The sequence below is a fragment of the Mus caroli genome, unplaced genomic scaffold (genome assembly GCF_978045245.1).
Source record: "Mus caroli unplaced genomic scaffold, Mus_caroli_1 scaffold_19, whole genome shotgun sequence".
NCBI lineage: Eukaryota > Metazoa > Chordata > Mammalia > Rodentia > Muridae > Mus > Mus caroli.
Window position 1 is genome coordinate 60,076,805 of NW_028227274.1, and position 20,583 is coordinate 60,097,387.

Consider the following 20,583-nt stretch of genomic DNA (forward strand, 5'->3'; position numbering starts at 1 on the left):
GTGTGTGGTGTGTGTGAGTGTGTGTGGTGAGTGTGTGTGAGAGTGTGTGTAAACACATGGCTTTCATCTTCCCTTTTAGCAACGTCCACGGGGTTTGCGTGGCTCCCACAGGGGTAGTGTTGGGATTATGAGGGAGGGAGGTTGCTCAGTAGCCCCTACTTCACCCACTGTAACTCTACTACTTAAATTTTTTTTTGCAAAATAATTTTGAGGCTAAATGTAATCTGAAAGCCAGAGGGAAATAACTCTCCCATCCCCTGCATGGTTTAAGGCACACTGCTTCCTTGTCCGTGTTGAACACACCCCTACCACAGTCCTCTCAGCAGGCTCTGCACTCTCTCTATAGCCGTACCCAGAGTAGGCAAACCTCTGGGAAGGCCTAGATCAGTGGATCTTCCCAAACTTCCTAATGCTGCAACCCCCGAATCCAGCTCCTCATGTTGTGGTGACCCCCCTCCCACCCCAACCATAAACTTATTTTTGGTGCTACTTCATAACTGTCATTTTGCTGCTTGTTAAGATTTGTGATGTAAATACCCATGTGCAGGATATCTGATATGAAGCCCCCGTGAAAGGGTCGTTTAACCCCTGAAGGGATTATCATGACCTACAGGTTGAGATGGCTGGCTGTGAGCATTGTTCATTTTTTTTTTTTTTAAAGACTTTGAAGGATGCTTACGGTCTGTTTCAACTACTCAACTATGGTCTTGTACTGAGGAAGCTCATCAAAAATGTATAAGGAATGGGCATGGCTCTGCACCTATAACATGGTTAAATTTGTTATGTGGCCCATGGGCTGAGGTCTGCTGACCACTGCACTGCAATATAGTCACTGCATGACATTCTGTCAGATGGAGCAGCCCAAGACAGTGAGTCAAAGAGCCAGGGGCTGGGTCAGGTCCCCATCTGCCACCAGCATCCTTAACACACTGTTCAGTCACTCTCTTGCCCTAAATGGAACCGAGGGCCTCTGGGAACTACATGATTGAGAGGAGACACGTGCTTTGCATCTCTCTCTCTCTCTCTCTCTCTCTCTCTCTCTCTCTCAGATCAGTTTTCTTCCAGGTTCCTGGAGTGCTATAAAAAGCCCCTTGGCCTGACTCCTGGGCAGCAGGCTGCTGGTGAATTCCCCCTCCTAGCTGGAATGACTGCAATGTGTGCCACACTCTGCCCCCACCATAGTCTGACAGCTGTGCCAGGGAGAAGAATCACGCCTGGCCAGCCCCTCACCTCTATCTTCCACTATGGGCGTCACTGGCATTCCGAATGGAATTTTACGTGGAAGACTAACCCAGCCTGGGGCCCTCCTGGGCCAGCCTCCTTGGTGGCTTCTTTAATTTTAAACACCAGCTACCGTGGGAAGGCTAGGAAGGGTAAGACGTAATAACTCAGCGCACGGGGCTGCCTGGATGTATTCCTTCACGGTTGGAGGGTGCCCCCAAGAAAGGTTCAGGTCTCCTTCTCTTCATAGTACCTGTCCCATCCCTATCTTGAAGTCTTGGCCTGGTGAGCCCCTCAACATTCATGCAAAGCAGCAGAGAGCAATGTTAAAGACAAGGCCAGCAACTCAGAAACAAATGACGGCAAATGCTGGGGGGGGAGGGGGGACGGAAGAGGGAGGAGTAAGGAGCCCTTATACACTCCTGGGGGTGGGGGTGGGGGATGTGAATTGCAGCCACAATGGGGATCAGGGTAGGAGTTTGTCAAGAAACAAAAGCTAGAACTACTACATCATCTGGCTAGACCATTCCTGGGTACAAGTCCAAAAGACTAAGTCTTTCCTGTGGCACTGTCACAATAGCCAAGCAAGACATCAGCTCAGGTATCCATCAATGAACAAATAGGGGGAAATGAAGTGTGTGTTCTCAATGGACTTTTATTCAGGTACAAACAAACAAAGCAAAACAAAAAACAAAACCCCAAACTGTATCACCTGCAGGAAAGTGGATAGAATTGGACATTACTATGTTGAGTGAAGAAAGCCAGATTCATTAAGGCAAATATATGTTTTTTTCTCATATGGGTAATCTATATTTAAGAAATAACAGAGGGTGTTGGGCACCCATGAGGCCAGGCAGAAGTGAATACCATTTGGGAGATGACAAATGACCCTCAAAGTTAAAAAAATATAGGGCAGGGTTAGGAAGAATTAGATATATTATGGGCTATATAAAAAATTGCATGGCTATTTATTTATTTACCTTTAGGGTTTTTTGTTTGTTTGTTTGTTTGAGACAGAATCTCACGATATAGCTATGATTGACCTAGACCTTCCTATGTAGATCAGGCTGGATCAAACTCACAGAGATCCATCTGCCTCTGCTTCCCGAATGCTGGGATTAGAGGTGTGTGCGGTCACTTTCTGCCTGGTGATTTAAGAGTTAAAGTAGGAGAACTCTAGCCTGAAGGAGTCTACATTGAGTAATAGGTACAGACCACAGAGTTCCACTTAGCTAAAAGTGTGAAAGACCTTTACAACCCATTATGTATTTAGAGCAGGCAACAAGGAATCCAGGAAGGTTGTATGAGCAGGGTCAAAGGTCAGAAGGGGCACAAAGGGGCAAAGCAGTCTATCAGAACCTTGGTATTTGCCAGTGAGGACAAGTTTATCCAGGGCCTGTTAAAAAATGCAGATTCCCAGATCTCACCCCAGAACTGCTGATCAGATCTCTGGAGTGTGTTTTCTCTGGGCTCCACGTGGCATGATTTAGAGCCCAGGTAGATCAGGGAAACACTGCTTTAGACACATTGGGAGTGGTCCTTAAGGCTTGACTGAGAAGCCAAGGGTAGAGACAGGAAGACTCTGTAGCAGGGAGCAGGATGTAGAGAAACAGCCACCCAACATCCATTTCCCAGGAATAGTCAACAGGATTTGGGATCTGTCTATACAAAGGAGGAAGGTCAAGGAAACAAGGGATAATGAATGATAAAGCCGTAACTCTGTCCCTCAAATCACCATCAGTGACGTGGCAAAGCCTGGTGCCCAAAAAATGACGCATCCAGAGTCCACTCAAAATTGGGTCCTCTCACTTTCTTTTCTTCTCCATCTTGATAGATATTTCCTGGGCACCTACTCAGTGCCAGGCATGGTGGGAGGAACTCAAGAAGAGGCTGTGAACAAGCTAGGAAAGGCCTGTCTGTCCTCAAAGAGCTCCTACCAATAGGGCATTCCATGTCTCCATTAATGAAAATGACAGCCAGTGGCACCTGAGCCGCAGGGAGCAGAGGCAGCTAGAAAGACTGGGAAAGACTGCCCCGGGGAAGAGATGTTTGCACAGTGACTAGCAGTGAGCCAGGGGCAGGCGCAGAGAATTCATAGCTGGAAGGGGTAAAACCAGCAAGAGGAAGTTAGCTGGTGGAGGGAACAAAGGATTGCAGCTTAGAGAGAGAAACCAGCCAAGGGTCTGCTCTGGCAGGTCAACAGATTCTCTCCCTTTCTCCTTCTTTCTCTCTCTCTCTTTACATTTCATTGATTGAGAGAGGGAGGGGGGGGCGTGTGCTCCACATGCCAAGATCAGACAACAACGAGCCAGTCAGTTCTCTCCCTCCTCTACATGAGTCTTGAGGAGCAAACTCAGGCAGTCAGATTTGGGGGCAACTGTCTCTACCCACTGAGCCATCTCACCGGCCTACTAGTTTTAAATGACCGCTTTGAACTGCATCAGACCCCTGTGTCTCCTCAGATTCCCATTTTCACACACTCTGATCCATAAATTCCACTAAAAGCTGCACTGTAGCGCGAAGCCAAATAAAAGCAGACTGTTTCAGGTCAAAGTACACACACCTGGGAGCCCTGTGCTCTCCGCTGTGCAGGGAGGCGTTTATGGAATCCTTTGGAACTTTAGGCGTAGGTGAGCACAGCCTTTAGACTACTTATTTGTTAAGGACGACTACTTATTTGTTAAGGACGACTACTTATTTGTTAAGGACGACTACTTATTTGTTAAGGACGACTTAACCCCTGCCTTAGGCTCCCAGGCAGCACTTGTTTGGTTGTTTGGTTTTTTTTTTTTTTTTTTTTTAAATCTCTTTTTCATTTCTTTCTTTATTGTTTCTGTCTGTTTGTAGACCTCTTCCTGCCTCGGTTTCCTGAGTCCTGGAATGACAACCACTCCTCACCACACCCAGCTTTGAGCTTTGAACGGCTTCTTTTATTCCTAGACTTCAAAGTGGAGCCTGGCATCATCAGCCTTTTGGTTCACCTTTAATAGAAACTTCTGGAAGATATTTCTACTACTTCCTAGAGGGATGCTAGGTTGAGAACCAGTCTCAATGCCGCCCCTTCAAGTTTTGTCTTGTTCGTAAACATCCCCGTTTCCTCTGAAAGTTCTTCGTGTATCTGAGCTCACAACAGAAGAAGCCACGCGAGGCAGGCTCATCTGACATGGCGGGGCAGGAGGGAGTTTAGAACTTGAGCCCTTGGAGGTTAGCTGAGTGAGTTAACAGCAAGCAGTTGCATGACTCTCTATGCTACGCTCAGGGTGTATACATTTTGCATCCATACCTCCAAGAAAAGGCATTCTCTCTCTGCACATTTTAGCTTCACCTGGGGTCGGAAAGTTTGCTAGCTTGCCTTGTAGAAGATGGAGTCATGAGGTTTATCAGTGTACTATGTCACTAGTGGCACGCCAGTTCTCTTTGTGTGACAGGCATACACCAGGAAATCCCGTGGGAAGGGGTTCTATAAGGAGTGTTTTCTATGTATGTGACCAGGTCTGTGAACCTTGCTCTGCTCACTCGAAGCCACTCGTGTGCTGGGAGAAGAGAAATCCCATCTCCCATGCTTGTTCCGGTTCTCCATGTTGGGGGTTTGATGACATCATTGTGACAGAGAACTTGCCCAGGGCAACTGAAACAGATTCTATTTTCGGGCTTGGCTGGTCCTTTGTCACCACAGAGGCAGTTAAGCATTATGCTTAAAATCAGAACTGTGTTCAAATCTTGCTCTTGTGTATCACATAGAAAACGACTGCAGTTAACATCAGTGGCTGCTCTGGTCTGACTTATGTCTCCTGTCTTCCCTGACCATCTACCCATTCGTATGCTGAAGCCCTGACTCCCATGTGATTGCATTTGGAGCCAGGGCCTCCGGGAAGCAGGTGAGGTTAAATGAGGTCGTGAGAATGGGGTCCAGATTTGATGGGGGCTGGTTTCGGTGTAAGAGGTGGAAGACCATAGAGAAGAAGTGTGTGAAAATACAGAGATAAGAGGGAAAGCTAGGAAGGGGTCTCCTCCCGGGCTACCAGAACGGAGAGCTGTGAGAGAAGAGCTTTCTGCTATGTAAAGAGACCTGTTTTTGGGAATTGTGCTGTATCCTGTTCTCCTGAGAGGAGATAGCGTCTGACCCTTGCATGAGTATAGTTCAGGGAGAAAACCATGTGAAAACTGAAACAGGGAGCCTCTTGCCTGGTGATTTCGAGTGGTGATTTCTATTGTACTTGCTGCAAATACCGGTGAGTGTTCTTGTCCAGGGCAATCCTATTCTAATTAAGATCATCCTACCCTGGGTAAGAAGAGGCTAAAGTGAGACCAACATTTAAAACTTCCCTTGACATGGGGGTGAGGGAAGAAGAGTGCCCGGCTACCTGAGGACAGGGGCACAACACAGAAGACTACATCTTGTTTCTGTTTTCTGTTGATGTATCAAAATACCCCCACAAAAGCAATTTGGGAGGGGGGAACTGTGTTTATTTCCTCTCGAAACTCCAGGTTCCAGCCCACTACTGCAGAGCAGTCAAGGCAGCAGGAATTTAAAGCAGCGCATCACATGCACAGTCAAGAGCAGAGGGAGAACAGGCAGTCTTGCTCCCAGCTCCCAGGCTCCCTATCTGCACAGCCCACAGCACAAATCGTGGGACTCGTGCTGCCCACCGCTAGGCTGAGTCTTCCCACATCAACGAACAGAACCAAGAGAATCCCTCAAAGGCACGCTCGTAGGCCAACCTAATCCAGACAACCCCACATTGATGCTCTTTCCCTGGTGATTCTAGAATGTGTCAGTTAACAGGCGAGAACGGCCTCTAAATATCACTTCAGAAATTAGTAGACCATGATGCTTAGCTTTATCAACTTGACACATTCTAGCTTTTATTAAAACAAAACAAACAAAACAACCCAATAAGACACAGAGAGATTTTTGCATTCTAATCCACAATACAGCCACATTTGCTTTCGCCACAGGGTTCCAAGTGTAGGAAACCGAGATACCATGGTCTTGTGCACTCCCCTCTCACACTGCTTTACTCAAAGGTTGACACAGTGCATGCAGCTCATGGAAAAGTTTCGTCCTGAGAAATTTTCAGGATTCTTTTAAAAATAGACATTATTATGAGGAGGTGGTGACAGTGCACGATTTTAATCCCCACACTTGGGAGGCAGATGCAAGAAGACCTTTGTGAGTTTGAGGCCAGCCTGGTCTAAGGTGTGAATTCTAGGACAGCCAAGGCTATACAGAGAGACCCTGTCTCAACAAAACAAAACAAAACAAAACAAAACAAAACAAAACAAAACAAAACCTCCCAACTCCCCCAAGACAATCAACAAACAAACACGATTAATTAATTTGAGGTGCACAAGAAGCATGCTTCGTTTCACTCATTAAACCCCAGTGGTCAGCTCCCATCATGGGTCAGACACTCACAAGCTCTGGAAGCTCACTTCTGTTCAAGGGAGCAAGAATAAGTGCTAACACTACAGCACTAATAGGACCCTGGGTCAAGAGCTAGGAGGGAAAGGAAAGGAGGGTAGAAAAGGTCAGAGTCCTCGAATGTTCTGGGCACCAAGAGGTTCCTGGGAGGTCCCACCTCCTAACTACAGTGTCCCGAAGCTGCTTTTTGAAATGGCCACACTGCTAGTGAGACATTAAAACCTGCAGTTCTCCATACAGATTTTCGTTCGGGGAACAAGACAGAGTGTATGTGAACTTGAGGACGATCCTTGCTTTCGTGGTGAGGCTGGGGCATTGGGAGACAGCAAAAGGAAGGAGAGATGCCCTTTGTGCTTTTCTTCCCCGGGGTAGGAGGTACACCCTTCCCCTGATGTCAGCCAACAGGTGAGAGCTGCCTTCAAACCATGCCTCAGTCTTAAAGAACAATCTGTAAGCCCTTCCTCTATTGTCTGTCTGCTCTCCAAGGACCCTGAAGGAGAAGGTGGGTGCTGAATTTTGTGTTGGAGAGGGGTGGATGAGGAGGATGGAGTAGAGGGTCCTCGAAGGTCCTCTGAATTTACACGGGGTGCGGAAGGTAACCCCACACACCTGCTCAAGCACTCATCCAAGCCCAAACACTTCCTTTTGCCCCTGGGGCCTCAGCAGAGCAAGCAGGGGGCGGGCTATTAGGGTGATTGTAGGAAGGGAGAGGAATTTTCCATTAACAGCAACAACAATAGAAACTGCTTCTCCTAGTAAAGTGCCTTCACACCTGCCATCTCTGGATTCCAGAGGTGCTGGCGGGACCCAAATCTATGACACTAACCCCTGCTCAAGTAGGCACGGGCCCACTGCAGTGTCCTAACCTTTACTAAGATGTGTGCTGTCCCCACCCCAGGGTCCCAGGAAGCCTTTATCTTTGCCCTGGGCATTCCCAACTTCAAAAGTCCTCAGGGTTATTATGTCCACCAAACAGAGGCAGAGCGTGCTCACGCAGCCCCGCCTTCTTCAAAGTCCTAGGCAGCTACAAACTTCAGTCTCTCGGGGCTTCTTCTAGGGTGCACAGTAGAAGCCATATGGGTGACTGCTCAAGTTTAACCTGTACCCTGCATTTCACATTCTCCCTATATGTGGCGAGGAGTGACCTCAAGAATCCCGGTGAGCCTTTCATAAAGTTAGAAAGGAGAGTGTGCCAATTTCCCATCAGACGAGGGGACTCAGACCTAGGCCACAGGGTCAGGGATGGGGTGGGCGCTGACACACAACAGTTTACTCCCGCTGCAGGAGGCACCTGTGTTCAAGTGTTTAGCGCTCGCCAAACCCTACCGCCGCCACCTCTCCTCCTCCTTCCCAGTCCTACCCAGCCTCGGATCTCCAAGGCCTCCCTTCTCGGCCGCAGAAACCACTTACCCCTGCTTCGGTCCATGGCTCCGGCGTGAATCCTGGAGCACTCAGCCCAGGGCGCAGCGGCTGCCGCACCAGGCGGCGTGCGCTCTCCGGGGCTGCCCCGGTGGCTAGCTTGTCCCCTCCCCCAGACAGGATGCTCGCAGGACGCCCCCGCCCCGCCCTGCGCGCTCCCGGAATAGACCCGAGCACGCCTCGCCCCCCTGCGAGTGTCCCGGTCCGCACTGGCCAACGCCACTCCCTGCTTTCCCCCCGCCCTCCTGCTGGGCTAGTAGGGACAGCCTCACAGCCCACACGCTTCGGTTCAGTGCCCCCGTGGCTGACCTGCCTGGACCACTCAGTTTTGCTTGCCCTCCGCTAACGACAGGGAAGCTAACCTCTTTACACCCCTGTGGGGACTGCCTTGCATTCCTCCCAAGGACTCAGCCTGGCCCACCTTTTTGGCTTTGAGTTTATCATGTCCACTTCCAAAGTTCTTTCCTGAGCCAGGCTGGTAAAAAGACAACAAAGGAGTGAGAAATATTAAACAAAGATCTTAAATTGCTAAAAAGACAGGTGGTGGTGGGGCATGTTCAACTTCCCAAGTCCCGAATGTACTAAACTGTGCAGAAATATCAAAATAAACATAATAAACACCGTGGAATGGAACAGTTTTAGCACCGAAAATACGATGCAGTGCTTGCCTCTGAGGATAATTATGGGATGCAGAAAATGTATTGTTACAGCCCAACCGAGAGATTTAGTGTTAAGTGTATGAGTGTGTCCACATTTTAAATTACTGGTAGGCTAGGACTGTGGACTACTGGAAAGCTCTGAATTTGAATCTGTAAGTGCCATTCAAGGCCAATGCTTAGACACACTTCCCCAACTGTGGGCCTCACCTACCCTGTATTTCAGCTTTGATTGAGGGACTATGTTGTAGCATATCTAATGTTTGGAACACTTCTGCAAAGGCACGGAGGCAGGTATGGGCATCTTGTATTTTCTTCACCTCGAAGTACTTCCTCCAGAGTTTTTACCTGCAGGTTGAAGTTAACATTACCTGGTGTAAAGTGATCCCAGTAGCTTGTTCTGTACATTTGTGTGTAGAGTGCTTAGAGAGAGCATGGTGTGATTAAAAAGATAAAAAAAAAAAAACGTTTTCTGAGTCTTTCCTTCCTATTCAGTAGGTGCTGCATGTAATGTCTCATCTTCGAAGCCTGTCTGCTCCTCTGTGCTGAGGGAGAGACCTCATACTGACCTCCCAGAGCTATTGGCAGGGCAAATGAAAGGATGCTACAGACCCACTTTACAAACCACAAATAGCTATGAAGATGTGAGCCATTGTGAGTTTCCAAGTTCCTCTTTGTCCCTGCCCACTTTTCCAAATTTGAAAAGGTCATGTGCAGTTCTAAAGAGGCCAACCAACAACTGCAAGTGGATGCAGCTTCCCAAGTTCACTGCTTGAACTCTGGAACTTGGAAGCCTTCAGCACAAGCTAAATCACCATTTACCCAGAATACTTTGCAGCACTGAGCATTGAACCCGGGGCCTTCCTCATGCAAGGCAAGCATTCTACCATGGAGCATCACCCCAAGGTTTGTTCCTTCCCTCCTTCCTTCCTTCCTTCCTTCCTTCCTTCCTTCCTTCCTTCCTTCCTTCCTTCTTTCTTTCCTTTCTTCCTCCCTCCTTCCCCCTTCATCCCTCTCTCCCTCCCTCTCTCCTTCTCTCCCTCCCTCCCTCCCTCCCTCCCTCCCTCCCTCCCTCCCTCCCTCCCTCCCTCCCTCTTTCCCTTCCTTGTTTTTCCTATTGGGACAGGTTTCTTCCAAAGTAGCTCAGGCTGGCCTCCAACTCCAGAGGTTTGATACAGTGACAGTCTATCATGTCCTCTGATGAAATAATTTTCAATTGATGGTATAAAATATTACCATTGTCAAATAGATGGCGGCTTTCGTAGACATTCTACAATAGGATTTTCAGAAACTTTAAAGGATCGTGAAGTTTTTATTCATATAATTGGAGTAAAGAGTTAACGAGAATTTACATGTTTCTGTGGGCTGACCGGTGCAATAGTATTAACTGCACCTAGGAAATGTATAAAAATGGGAGTGAACACAATCTACAGGCAGCTCTGAGAATTAATAAAGTTCTTTATGTGGGAGGTACAGTGGGTTTGGCTTACCCCACAACCTCCACCAGGTGGAAATGTTGGCCACGTTGCTTGGTTGCTGTCAGGGAGATCTAACGAGAGCTGTGTGCTAACACAAAAGCATCATTATATGGTCTTCTCCACTTTTCCTTTAAGGAACCATAAAAAACCTGATTCCCAGTGTCCATCAGTTCCCTTAGGTAACACTGACGGGATCTGGGTACGTTGGTGTTGAGAGAACAGATGCTAAGTAGGAGTGAGCCCCATCTTCAAGGAACCATGAAGTCTAGAAAAGGAGGTAATTTTAACACAGATTGCTGTGCAAAAAAAAAAAAAAAAAAATACACAAGGGCGATCAAGTGCTTTGGAGTCCATGAAGACAAAGCAATGGTTTCATACGGACCATGGAGACCGTACTGGAGGACAGGCATTTGTTTAGGAGCCAATTGATCTGAATGTGTAATGAGGAGATAGCATAACAGGCAAAGAACAGGGAGAACCGAGACACCCAGATAGAACCCCGGCAGGACTGTCGGCAGCACTGTTTGGATTGGCCGGATCACAGGGTATCGGGTGCTAGGTCTGAGGACAGGATGGGAAGAGGACTGTTGATGTCGAGTTTTTAATTCCCTTTTCAGTTTCTCCATACGTAACTCTGGCGAAGAGACTGAAGATTTGCCCCGTATCTCCTTTCTCAATGCTGAGTTTTCCAGGCTCGCCTGGTGCTTGTCTAGAGAACTCCATACACAGAGGTCCAGCTCTGTAAAAAGATATCGAGTTTGGCCCCTGGGAACAATACCAGGAAGAAAACTTTCAGCTCCGTCCAGCTCCTGGTCTTGTGAAAACAAATGATAGTCCCCAGACTCTCTCTTAGCTTATCAGGTAGAGCTGGGAAATCCTGGGAAAGAAAAAGTCTGAAGGGGAGAGAAACGTTCCCACCTTCCAATCTGTCACCTTGCATTCAGGGTCAGCTTGCGCTCAGTCGCCAGAGTGACCTTTTCATGACCCTGATCAGACTACGCAACTTCCACCTCAAATCTATTTGGCACTCTCCTTTGCATCCATCCAACTTCCTCATCATGGCGTTTAGACGCCTTCTTTGCTGAGCTTGGGGCATCTCAGGAATCGATAGGAGGTAAATGCAACAGGACAGATTGTGATCAGATCTGAGGTCTCCGGTTGACACTGCTGCCACCTGGATCTCCATTTTCCCACCGGGTCATCAATGTGCAGCTTCCTGCTTAGCCTTTCTTGGTTCCAGATCACTGTGCCGGTGGGTGCTGTGCCTTCCTCGGAGGTCCCTACATGCCAGCTCAGCACTCCGAATCTAATAAGTAAAAATTCATGACGACAGGAGGTGAACTCATGGCACCTGCAAGGCCCACACCCTCACTGGCTGTTGCTTCTCCCTCAGGAAATGTCTTACTGGTATCTATTTTCAGAAGGTGACAAGCTACCCCGTAGAAATGCTCTGTGTTCTCCAGGCTCACGTGTGCACCAGGGCCGTAGACCTTTTGCTTGGCCGAGGCTCCTCTCCCATGTTCTTTGTTCAGGGTGAGCCCCGAGCCCCAAGCTTGAGTGTCTGCTCCATGCTGGCTGCCAGATGAAAACCTCTCTTGTTCCCCACAGCACAATGTTGGCATTATAGCCTTGGGCCAGGAAAATGACACATGCTGCTGGTCCACCCTGGGCCCCAGTGAGCAGTCAGCGATCTGGTGACAGCTGCAGGGAGGAGAGAGGGTGAGCAGGCTCTTTCTTTCTTTCTTTCTTTCTTTCTTTCTTTCTTTCTTTCTTTCTTTCTTTCTTTCTTTCTTTCTTTCTTTCTTTTTTTTTTCGGAGAGCCGCAGCATTTCTGTTCCAGGGCCTGGGGTCTGTATGCAGCCTGGCTTGGGGGTTCCTGCTGAACTCAGGGCTTAGGCTCACACAGGCAGAAGCTGTGAGGCCAGAGGAAATATTTGAAGGAGTCTTTGTCATCATGTCCAATTGCCTCACGGAGCCTGGTCCTGTGCTAGGTTCTGCCCCAAGACCGGAGGAACAAGACTCCTTAGGGGGCAAACCTAAACTGAAGTCTCTGAGGAGCAGAAAAGGGTGTTTGGAGTGCTGGGGGCTGTGGTAAACCAGAGTTCTCCTGTTTCCTGTAGATGGAGGAACATCCAGTTAGCTCAGACCTGGAGTGCACAGACGGTTATTTTTTTTTAAAGAAGAACCCCAGAAACTCAGATTTTCACATAAACATAAAAAATGTGCATGTGTACCTGTGAGTTTATGTGCCCCACACATATGCGTGACCGAGGACAACTTAAGGGAAGGGTTTTTCTTCTTCCCTTCCACCATGTGGGTCTCATCAGACTCAGGTCTTTGGGTGGTGGCAAGCACCTTTACCTACTGAACCAAATCAACAGCACATAAAATCAAAGAACACTGGTCACAGGCTGGGGGGATGGCTCAATGTGTGCCTGGCCTACACGGAAGCCCTGGGTGTGAGCTCCAGTGCTGCAGAAACTGAGTGCAGAGGTCCATGCTTGACATTATAGCACTAGGGGGGAGGAGGAGGAGGAGCAGGAGGACCAGGAGGAGCAGGATGAGCAGGAGAAGGAGGAGGGAGAGCAGGAGGAGGAGGAGGGAGAGCAGGAGGAGGAGGAGGGAGAGCAGGAGGAGGAGGGAGAGAAGGAGAAGGAGGAGGGAGAGCAGCAGCAGCAGGAGGAGGAGGAGGTAGAGCAGGAGGAGGAGGAGGAGGAGGAGGAGGAGGTAGAGGCGGCTGTGGGAGGGTCAGTATTCCATGGTCACTCTTGACTGTATAAAAAGTTCAAGATCAGCTTGGGATACGTGGAGACCCTAATCTTAAAAAAGAAAAAATTGATCATGACTTTCTCTTGTTATTACACCCGTGCTTCTCAACTTTCCTAATGCTGCAGCCTTTTAATACAGTTCCTCACGTTGTGGTGAACCCCCCCCCCCAACCATACATTTATTTTTGTTGCTACTTCATAACTGTAATCTTGCCACTGCTATGCATTGTATTGTAACCATCTTTGTTTTCTGATGGTCTTAGGTGACCCCTAAAGCAGTCACAACCCACAGGTGGAGAACCTCTATTTTAGAATATGGAGACCCAGCTAAGCCATGCCTATGTGTGAGCCATCAACCTTCCTTCTGGAGACTTCTGGAGCTCCTGCCCACTTTGAGCTCCTGTCCATCCAGAAGCCTCCTCCCAGTGCTGCAGCAGAAGGTGTCTTTGCTTAGAAGCTCGCTCGCCATTTTATTCTGAGGCTCAAGGCAACACTGGGCTTCAAGGTCCCGAATGGATTAACCTGGAAAAATCCCAGAGTTGTGAGGAGTTGAAAACACCAGCCAATCTGGTCCTGTCCTCTGTCACATGGGAAAATGGCGGCCAAGAGTAGGTAGAGACTTTTAGTGAAATTAACACAAGACCTTAGCGGCAGAATGGAGAGCAGTGGGGGCAGGAATCTAACAGTCAAATGGCTATGCCATTTCATCGGAAGGACAAGCATCTTGGGTTGCATAGAGTTTGTTCTGATCCAGGTGGCTCAGTGCATTTGGGACTGGGAGGAAGGCACACTTATGTCACAAGCAGGTTTGGCACTGGGAACCAGAGATGGCATAAGGCCTTCTTCTCCAGGGCTGAAAAAGACAAGTTCCTGGTCCTTCACAATGACTTTTCCGTTTCCCCAGGGATTCACACTTTCTGCCATCTTTGCCATAGCCCCTGGTCTGTCACTCTGCTCTGTTTGGGGTGAAGAGCTAACCTTTGGAAGGAGGTAGATCTGAGCCTGATACCTCGACCTGTCCCTGCAGTCCAGGGCAGGATCTTCAACCTCTCTGAACTTCAGCTCCCTCACCAGGCTAGTAAGACTTCCTAACAGAGTGGGCAGGAAATGTTTAAACACAACATCATGCCGGGCAGTGGTGGCGCACACATTTTTAATCCCAGCACTCAGGAGGCAGAGGCAGATAGATCTCTGAGTTCCAGGCCAGCCTGGTCTACAGAGTGAGTTCTAGGACAGCTAGGACTGCATGGAGAAACCCTGTTTTTAAAAAAATAACAAAGAAGCGGAAATTTCAAAGCATGACTATGACTGCATGTGTTGGATGCCCGGTGTCACGTGTGTCAAATGGCAAACAGTCATTCAAATGCCACTTGACACTCTAGTTAGGGAGGTAGTAACTCAGCGGTTAAGCACACGGTCATCAAGTGAGATAGCCGTGAGTTCAAGTCCAGACTGTACCACATGTTACTGTGAACAACTGGATAACTTACTCACCAAAGCCCCAAGATCGACGAGGAAAGCCGTGCAAGTGAGATCAGAGCACAGAGCTCCTCGCCTGCTGCTAGATGTCTTGCATCGTTTGTCACCAGTGTGAGGTTCCTTGCCAGAAGTTTATGGAGATAGTAATGAAATCTTGACTGCGTATGCCCAGGCTGCCCCCTGCAGGGAGTTTCTTATGTCAAAGCATTGGCTAGGGAACCCATTTGGCCAGGTTCCTCCTTCCCTGCAAGAACATCTGGGCTCCTGAATGGGAAGACTGCCAGGGTAACAGCACCTGCTGCCGCAGAGGCCGACGAGAGGCAGCACTTCGTACAGACATTTAAAAAAATCAAATGACATCCTGGCAGAGGTAGTGCATGCCTTTAATTCCTGCACTCAGGAGGCAGAGCCAGGAGGATCTCTGCATTTGAGGTCGAGAGAGAGAGAGAGAGAGAGAGAGAGAGAGAGAGAGAGAGAGAGAGAGAGAGTTAGTTCCAGGTCAGCCAGAGCTACACAGAGAAACTCAGTCTTGAAAAACAAAACAAAACAAAACAAAAAAACCACATCAAATGGCTATGTCGTTTCATCGGAAGGACAAGCATCTTGGGTCTCGTGATGTTTGTTTTGATCCAGGTGGCCCAGTGTGTTAGGGACTGGGAGGAAGGCACACTTATGTTACAGTCAGGTGTGGTACTGGGAACCAGAGATGGCATAAGGCTATGGAAGATCTTTTCCAGGGCTGAAAGACAAACTCCTAAACCTTTGTACTGGCTTTTCCATTTCCCCAGCGATTCACACATCTTGCCATGAGCTTTCACAGGGACAGATACATGCCCCATTGGGTTGTGGTCACCCCTCACATGAGCGGCACATAAGACTACACTGTCAGCATTAATGCAGTGTGTTTGTCATAACTCTTTTGGGCAGAATTCAAAGCAACTTAAACCCAAAGTCTGATGTCGGGAAAAGCTGCCTTTAACGAGAGCACAGATCTAGGTATGCAAAGCGAAGCCATCTCTGCTCTCTCCTCCCTCTCCTGGCTCCTTGTGTCCCTAGTCTCTGTGGCAAACGAAGGAGGCTAGCAAGCTTCCCTGATAGCTGGAGAATCCAGAGACACTAGCCTGTCTCCCTGCAGTTCCAGAAGTAGCCTACAGGGGGCACTCATAGCTTGGGGAAACGATTTGAACCTGCCAGAGACACTAGCTAGAGCGATGTTTAGCTCATTTCAACTAGACAACTCATTGGTCACTAGGTTTACATGACACATCATTCGTCACTTACGTGCACACTTGTCCCTGCTGGCCTCTGATGACTCTTGCCCATGTCTCCCAGGTGTAGAGGGGTTGGTAAAAGGCTGTGCATTCTCACAGACTGCATTTTGCTCATTTAGAGCCCTACTCCGGGGTCTCTAAAATTGGTTTGGAATTTGGAAATTCCAAATTTGGATTTGAAGACAGCTCATCATGGTATATGTAAGTGGGTATTTGTCATGGTGTAGTCAAAATTCTTAGTGTTGTGAAATGACGCAGATCCTCGTTCTACACAGGGCATTACTGGAGTGGGTATAATTCTGCGATATCATTGCTATTAATTAAAAAAAATTAAAATCTTCTGTACAGAGGTATTTTACACGTATGATGTCTCTGCACCACCTGTGTGCCTGGTGCCCAGGGAGGCTAGAAGAAAGTGCTGGCTCTCCTGGGACTTAAATTATAGCTGCCTGTGAGCTACTTTACATGCAGATGCTGGGCACTGAACCTGGGTCCTCTGTAGGAGCAGCGAGTGCTCTTCACTGTGGAGCCATCTCTCCAGTTCCCGACTGCTGTTATTCCTAGCAGTTCTTTGTTTTCCCATTAACCTTTACAGCTGTGTTGAACAGCAGTACCTTCTAGCTCCTGTGAAACTCCTCAGAGGCCAGTTGCAGCCATCTGCACCTCCCTAGCCTCAGTTACTGTGTGTGTACCTCAGTGCCTGCAGTCTACCATGAACGATTGTCTCTGGTGCAGCTGACCAGGCTCCCTGTCTCAATAAATCTGCTTAAAACTGTTCATAGCTACACAGTTACAAAGTGCAGCCATTGCTGTAGCTGGGGTTTGTTTGTTTGTTTGTTTTTTTTTTTTGGTTTGTTTTTGTTTGTTTTTTGTTTTTGTTTTTGCTTTTTGTTTTTGTTTTGTTTTGTTGTTGTTGTTTTTAATAATAAAAGAGCACTCTGCTCTTATCTGTCTGGCCTGGTCATGCCAGGCTGTGTGAGCACCCTCATAGGGCGGGTGGGAGGTCTCATCATTGGAGGCCCCGGGCATCATGGGCAAGTGACCTTCCGTGGGTGGCCTTATCCCAGGAGCTGGTCCCACAGGCATCATGGCATCTAGGAGGAGGAGGGCCCATCGTTGGCATCATGGGAGGGCCTCCCATGTGGGATGCAGGCATCCTGCCAGGCTGAGGAGGACCTGGGAGTCTGGGGAGGAGGTAGAATCATGGCCCCTGCAGGTGGAGGAGCAGAGAATGGAGCTGAAAGGATCTTTCCTTGTTCAAATGCAGCCGTTGTCTTGTCAGTCAGGCTCTGGGCCTGCTCTTCCATCCATTTCCGGTAATAGTCTTTCACATTCTCTTTGTGTTTCCGACCACTGCAGGGTGTCTTCCTCACAGACGGAGAATCGTGGGTAAGATACGTATCACAGTAGTCACAATAAAACTTAGGCATGTTGCTCTACAATCTGTTGGCTACCCGAGTCCCCACCACCAGGAACTCCATTGCTGTAGCTTTAATTATGTAGATTTAATTATGCCAGTGGCTCCTAACTTTACGTTCTGGTATTCACAGAGGTTATATGTATGGGAAAATACCCCTCTCTAAGAACCTCAGAAAGTCTGACAGATAAGGTTGAGCCTGCCCATAAAGGGCAGGTGGCTTAGAGCAGAGCACCTCACCTTTTATGCTGTGCATCTCTTGGGAGAACTCATTAAAACAGAGTTGCTGACGAGGAAGCCAGGGCAGGGTCTGTGACACTGTATCTCTCAACATTCCTCATTGGAGATGACACACTTTGTGGGGATAACTAGAGCAATTCTTTCTCACACTCACTGTTAATAAGCACAGAACAAGCCAGGATATCTATACAAAGCACAGAGGAACAGGTGGGGCACCTGCTAGAACATCTCCATGTCTCCATGGCTATTACAACCCCTGGCTACCTCTAATTCACTTTTTTCCTTACCGGTTCCACTCCACCCCCACTTCCAGGTTCTCAGTAAGACAAGCTCTTATCCACCCCATGCCTCTGCACATGCTGTTTCCCTGGGCCTAGATAGCTCCTTCTTCTGCCCTCTGGCTGATCATTTTCTTCTCTCGCTGGGTATTCACAGGGAGTTCCTTCCCCGTAGCATCCTGTTTTCTGTCTCCGTAGGAGCTGTCTCCATGTGCTCTCTCTGTTTACTTATTTAGAATATGTTTCTTCTCTAGACCTGCACACGGGAGGCTCATCTTCCATACTGTTTATCTGGCAGCACATACTCACGAAGTAAACATGGGTTGGGTGCATATGCAGGGAGGAGCAGAGGCACTCTAGGCTTCCTTCTGCACATTTGAGCCACTTGTCTGGGAAGAAAGAGGAGGCAAAGTAGGAAATGTATTCTCTACTTGTTTTTCCTTTCAAAAAGAAATTGGTGGAAAATAAAAAAGAAGTTGGTTGTTTAAAAAATTGTATTTGTGTGTGTGTGTGTGTGTGTGTGTGTAGGTCAGAGGACAACTTATGGAAGTCAGTTATTTCTTTCCATCCTACCGGTTCCAGGCACTGAACTCAGGTTATCAGCACCTCACGTGCTGAGCTATCTCACTGGCCCAGACTTATTCTTGCTAAAGAATTATTGAATAACAGGTCAGGAAAGACGCTAGTTGTAATGTCTCATTTTCAAAATTACTTCATTCATTCACGAATGTGCTTCCGGGTAGACGCATGCATACGTGTGTGCACCTGTGTATACATGTGGAAGCCGGAAGAGAATGTCAAGTGTCTATCACTCTCTGCCTGTTCTTTCAAGTCAGGGTCTCTCTCTGATTCAGAGCTTGTGTTTTCTCAGTGGGGCTGGAAGCCAGCAAGTCCCAGAGACCGCCCCCCCCGACTCCTGTCCCTGCACCTCCTGGATCTGGGGTTGCAGGTGTGCTTGGGGTGCTCAGCTAGTTACGCAGGGGATAGGGCCTGAACTCCCAACCTCATGATTGCGAAGCAATTGTTCTTCTTTACCACCGAGCCATCTCCCAAACTCCCACATCTCATTTTCAGAGATGTCAAAATATGATCACAGAGTGGGCAGCTTAAAAATAGATGAAGCGCTCTAAGTCTCCATTTCTTACACAGAGTTGATGCGAAGCTCGTTGATGAAATACTTGGTTAAATGAAATCACTGCAGGCCATCTCAGGGACCCTGGCGGTGTGCACTGAGTATCTTTAATGATAACAGCATGGTGAAGATTACAACACTCACCCATAGGTCATTGCTATCCCATCTTTCGCCTTCCTACTCAATAAGAATGTGTACAGCCCCTGGGTGGGACCCGAGGACATCCGGTGAGGGAGGCTTCACTGCTCTAATAGTATGAGCGCCCATGTCTAACTGGCATACCATGTGACACAAAATAGAGGATCCTAGCAAGTCAGTAGAACCTCAGAACGGCCTGAAACAGGGCAGTGACGGCTTCCCCAATCTTTACAGAAGTCCCCTCGGGTGCTGGCAGCCTGGCACCTCTCCAGAGTGCCAGTAGGATGGTTGGCTACTCCAGAGCCTCTGTCTATAGGCTGCATAAAAACGCTTGCTGCTGCACAATACGGTAGATCTGCACCTTGATGCTGGTCTCCAGAGTCTGTTTCCTCAGTTTGTGACTTTGCCTCCCCCCCCTCCAGCCCCCATCCCGGTTCCCACGTTGTGACCCGTTCCTCATTGTGGTGGCTAAATATGCCCAACCTAAATGTCCTTGTCTCCCCTGTGGTAAGCAGGAGGAAGTAGTTTGTAGTTCTAACCGGCCTGAACAGAGGCAGACTCCGGTCTCTGGGAAAGTTTTCCTTGTTAAACTAGAGGTGTGAAGGGAAGTCTCCTTCCTGCCTTTTATATAAGCTTGGGTGAGGCGATGCCTGGGATCACAGTGGCCTCTTGTAAATATGGGGACACACTGGCAGAGGATGAAAGCCAGCATATAAAAGGTGATGGAGTTGAAGGGGCTCAAAGAAACCTGACTCTGGATGGCATCGCTGAGCTGCTGAGTTCAGAAACTTTACATCGCGGGCTCCTGGCTGCTCATATTGCTCAAGCCACTTTTAATAAGGCAGTTTGGACTTGCAGGTAAAAAGAGAGAGAGAGAGAGAGAGAGAGAGAGAGAGAGAGAGAGAGAGAGAGAGAGAGAGAGAGAGAGAGAGAGACTTACCTGCTAAGAATGGGAAGCTGGTCTTTCTAGTTAAGACTAGCTGAGACGACACCTAGTCCTACTGGAAGTAATAAATATTTTTCAGAGTTGTTCTGTTTGTGAGATGGGAGTGTTAATCATGGGTACCTGTGGGGTTGCTAAGAAGCCTAATTGAGATGACACGTCTAAAGTCCTCTGCATAGGACTTTAGAAATTGGCACACTGATAGTGTTTAATACTACTTTTGATTGTAGAGTCTTATTTGTGATCCGAACACCCTCTGTTACTGCAAAGTACCAGGCGTTCTGCAGAGAGCAAGCTGGATAGTGTCTACCGTGTGTGTGTGTGTGTGTGTGTGTGTGTGTGTGTGTGTGTGTGTGAATACTGCCTACCTTGTTTTTTGAGATAGGACCTCTCACTAGGACTTGGGCCTTGCTAGGCTGGCCCCTCTTCCCCCCAGATTGCAAGAGAGCACTGCCACTCCCGGATTTTCTTCTGTAAGGACTTTAAGGATTGAGTTAAGGCAGTGGTTCTCAACCTATGGGTCGTGACCCCTTTGGGGGCAGGTCATTGAACGACCCTTTCACAGGGGTCACATATCAGATATCTTGCATATCAGATATTTACACTATGATTTGTAATGTTAATAAACAGTAGCAAAATGACAGTTATGAAGTGGCAACGGAGATAACCTTCTGGTTGGGGAGCAACATGAGGAGCTGTATTAAAGGGTCGCAGCATG

The 20,583-nt window shown here is 48.2% G+C and overlaps 1 protein-coding gene and 1 pseudogene across 1 annotated transcript in view; both read right to left on the reverse strand.

Moving 5' to 3' along the window:
• Afap1l1 (actin filament associated protein 1 like 1) overlaps positions 1-8,166 on the reverse strand; it is a 55,821-nt gene extending 47,655 nt beyond the window's left edge. Inside the window, exon 1 of the mRNA XM_021151060.3 lies at positions 8,057-8,166. Coding sequence (XP_021006719.1) covers positions 8,057-8,072 — 16 coding nt within the window. The 5' untranslated portion in view covers positions 8,073-8,166. The remainder of the gene's footprint in view (positions 1-8,056) is intronic.
• Positions 8,167-16,661: 8,495 nt separating this feature from the next.
• Positions 16,662-17,147, reverse strand: LOC110285199 (U1 small nuclear ribonucleoprotein C pseudogene; annotated as a pseudogene).
• Between the last annotated feature and the right edge of the window lie 3,436 nt (positions 17,148-20,583).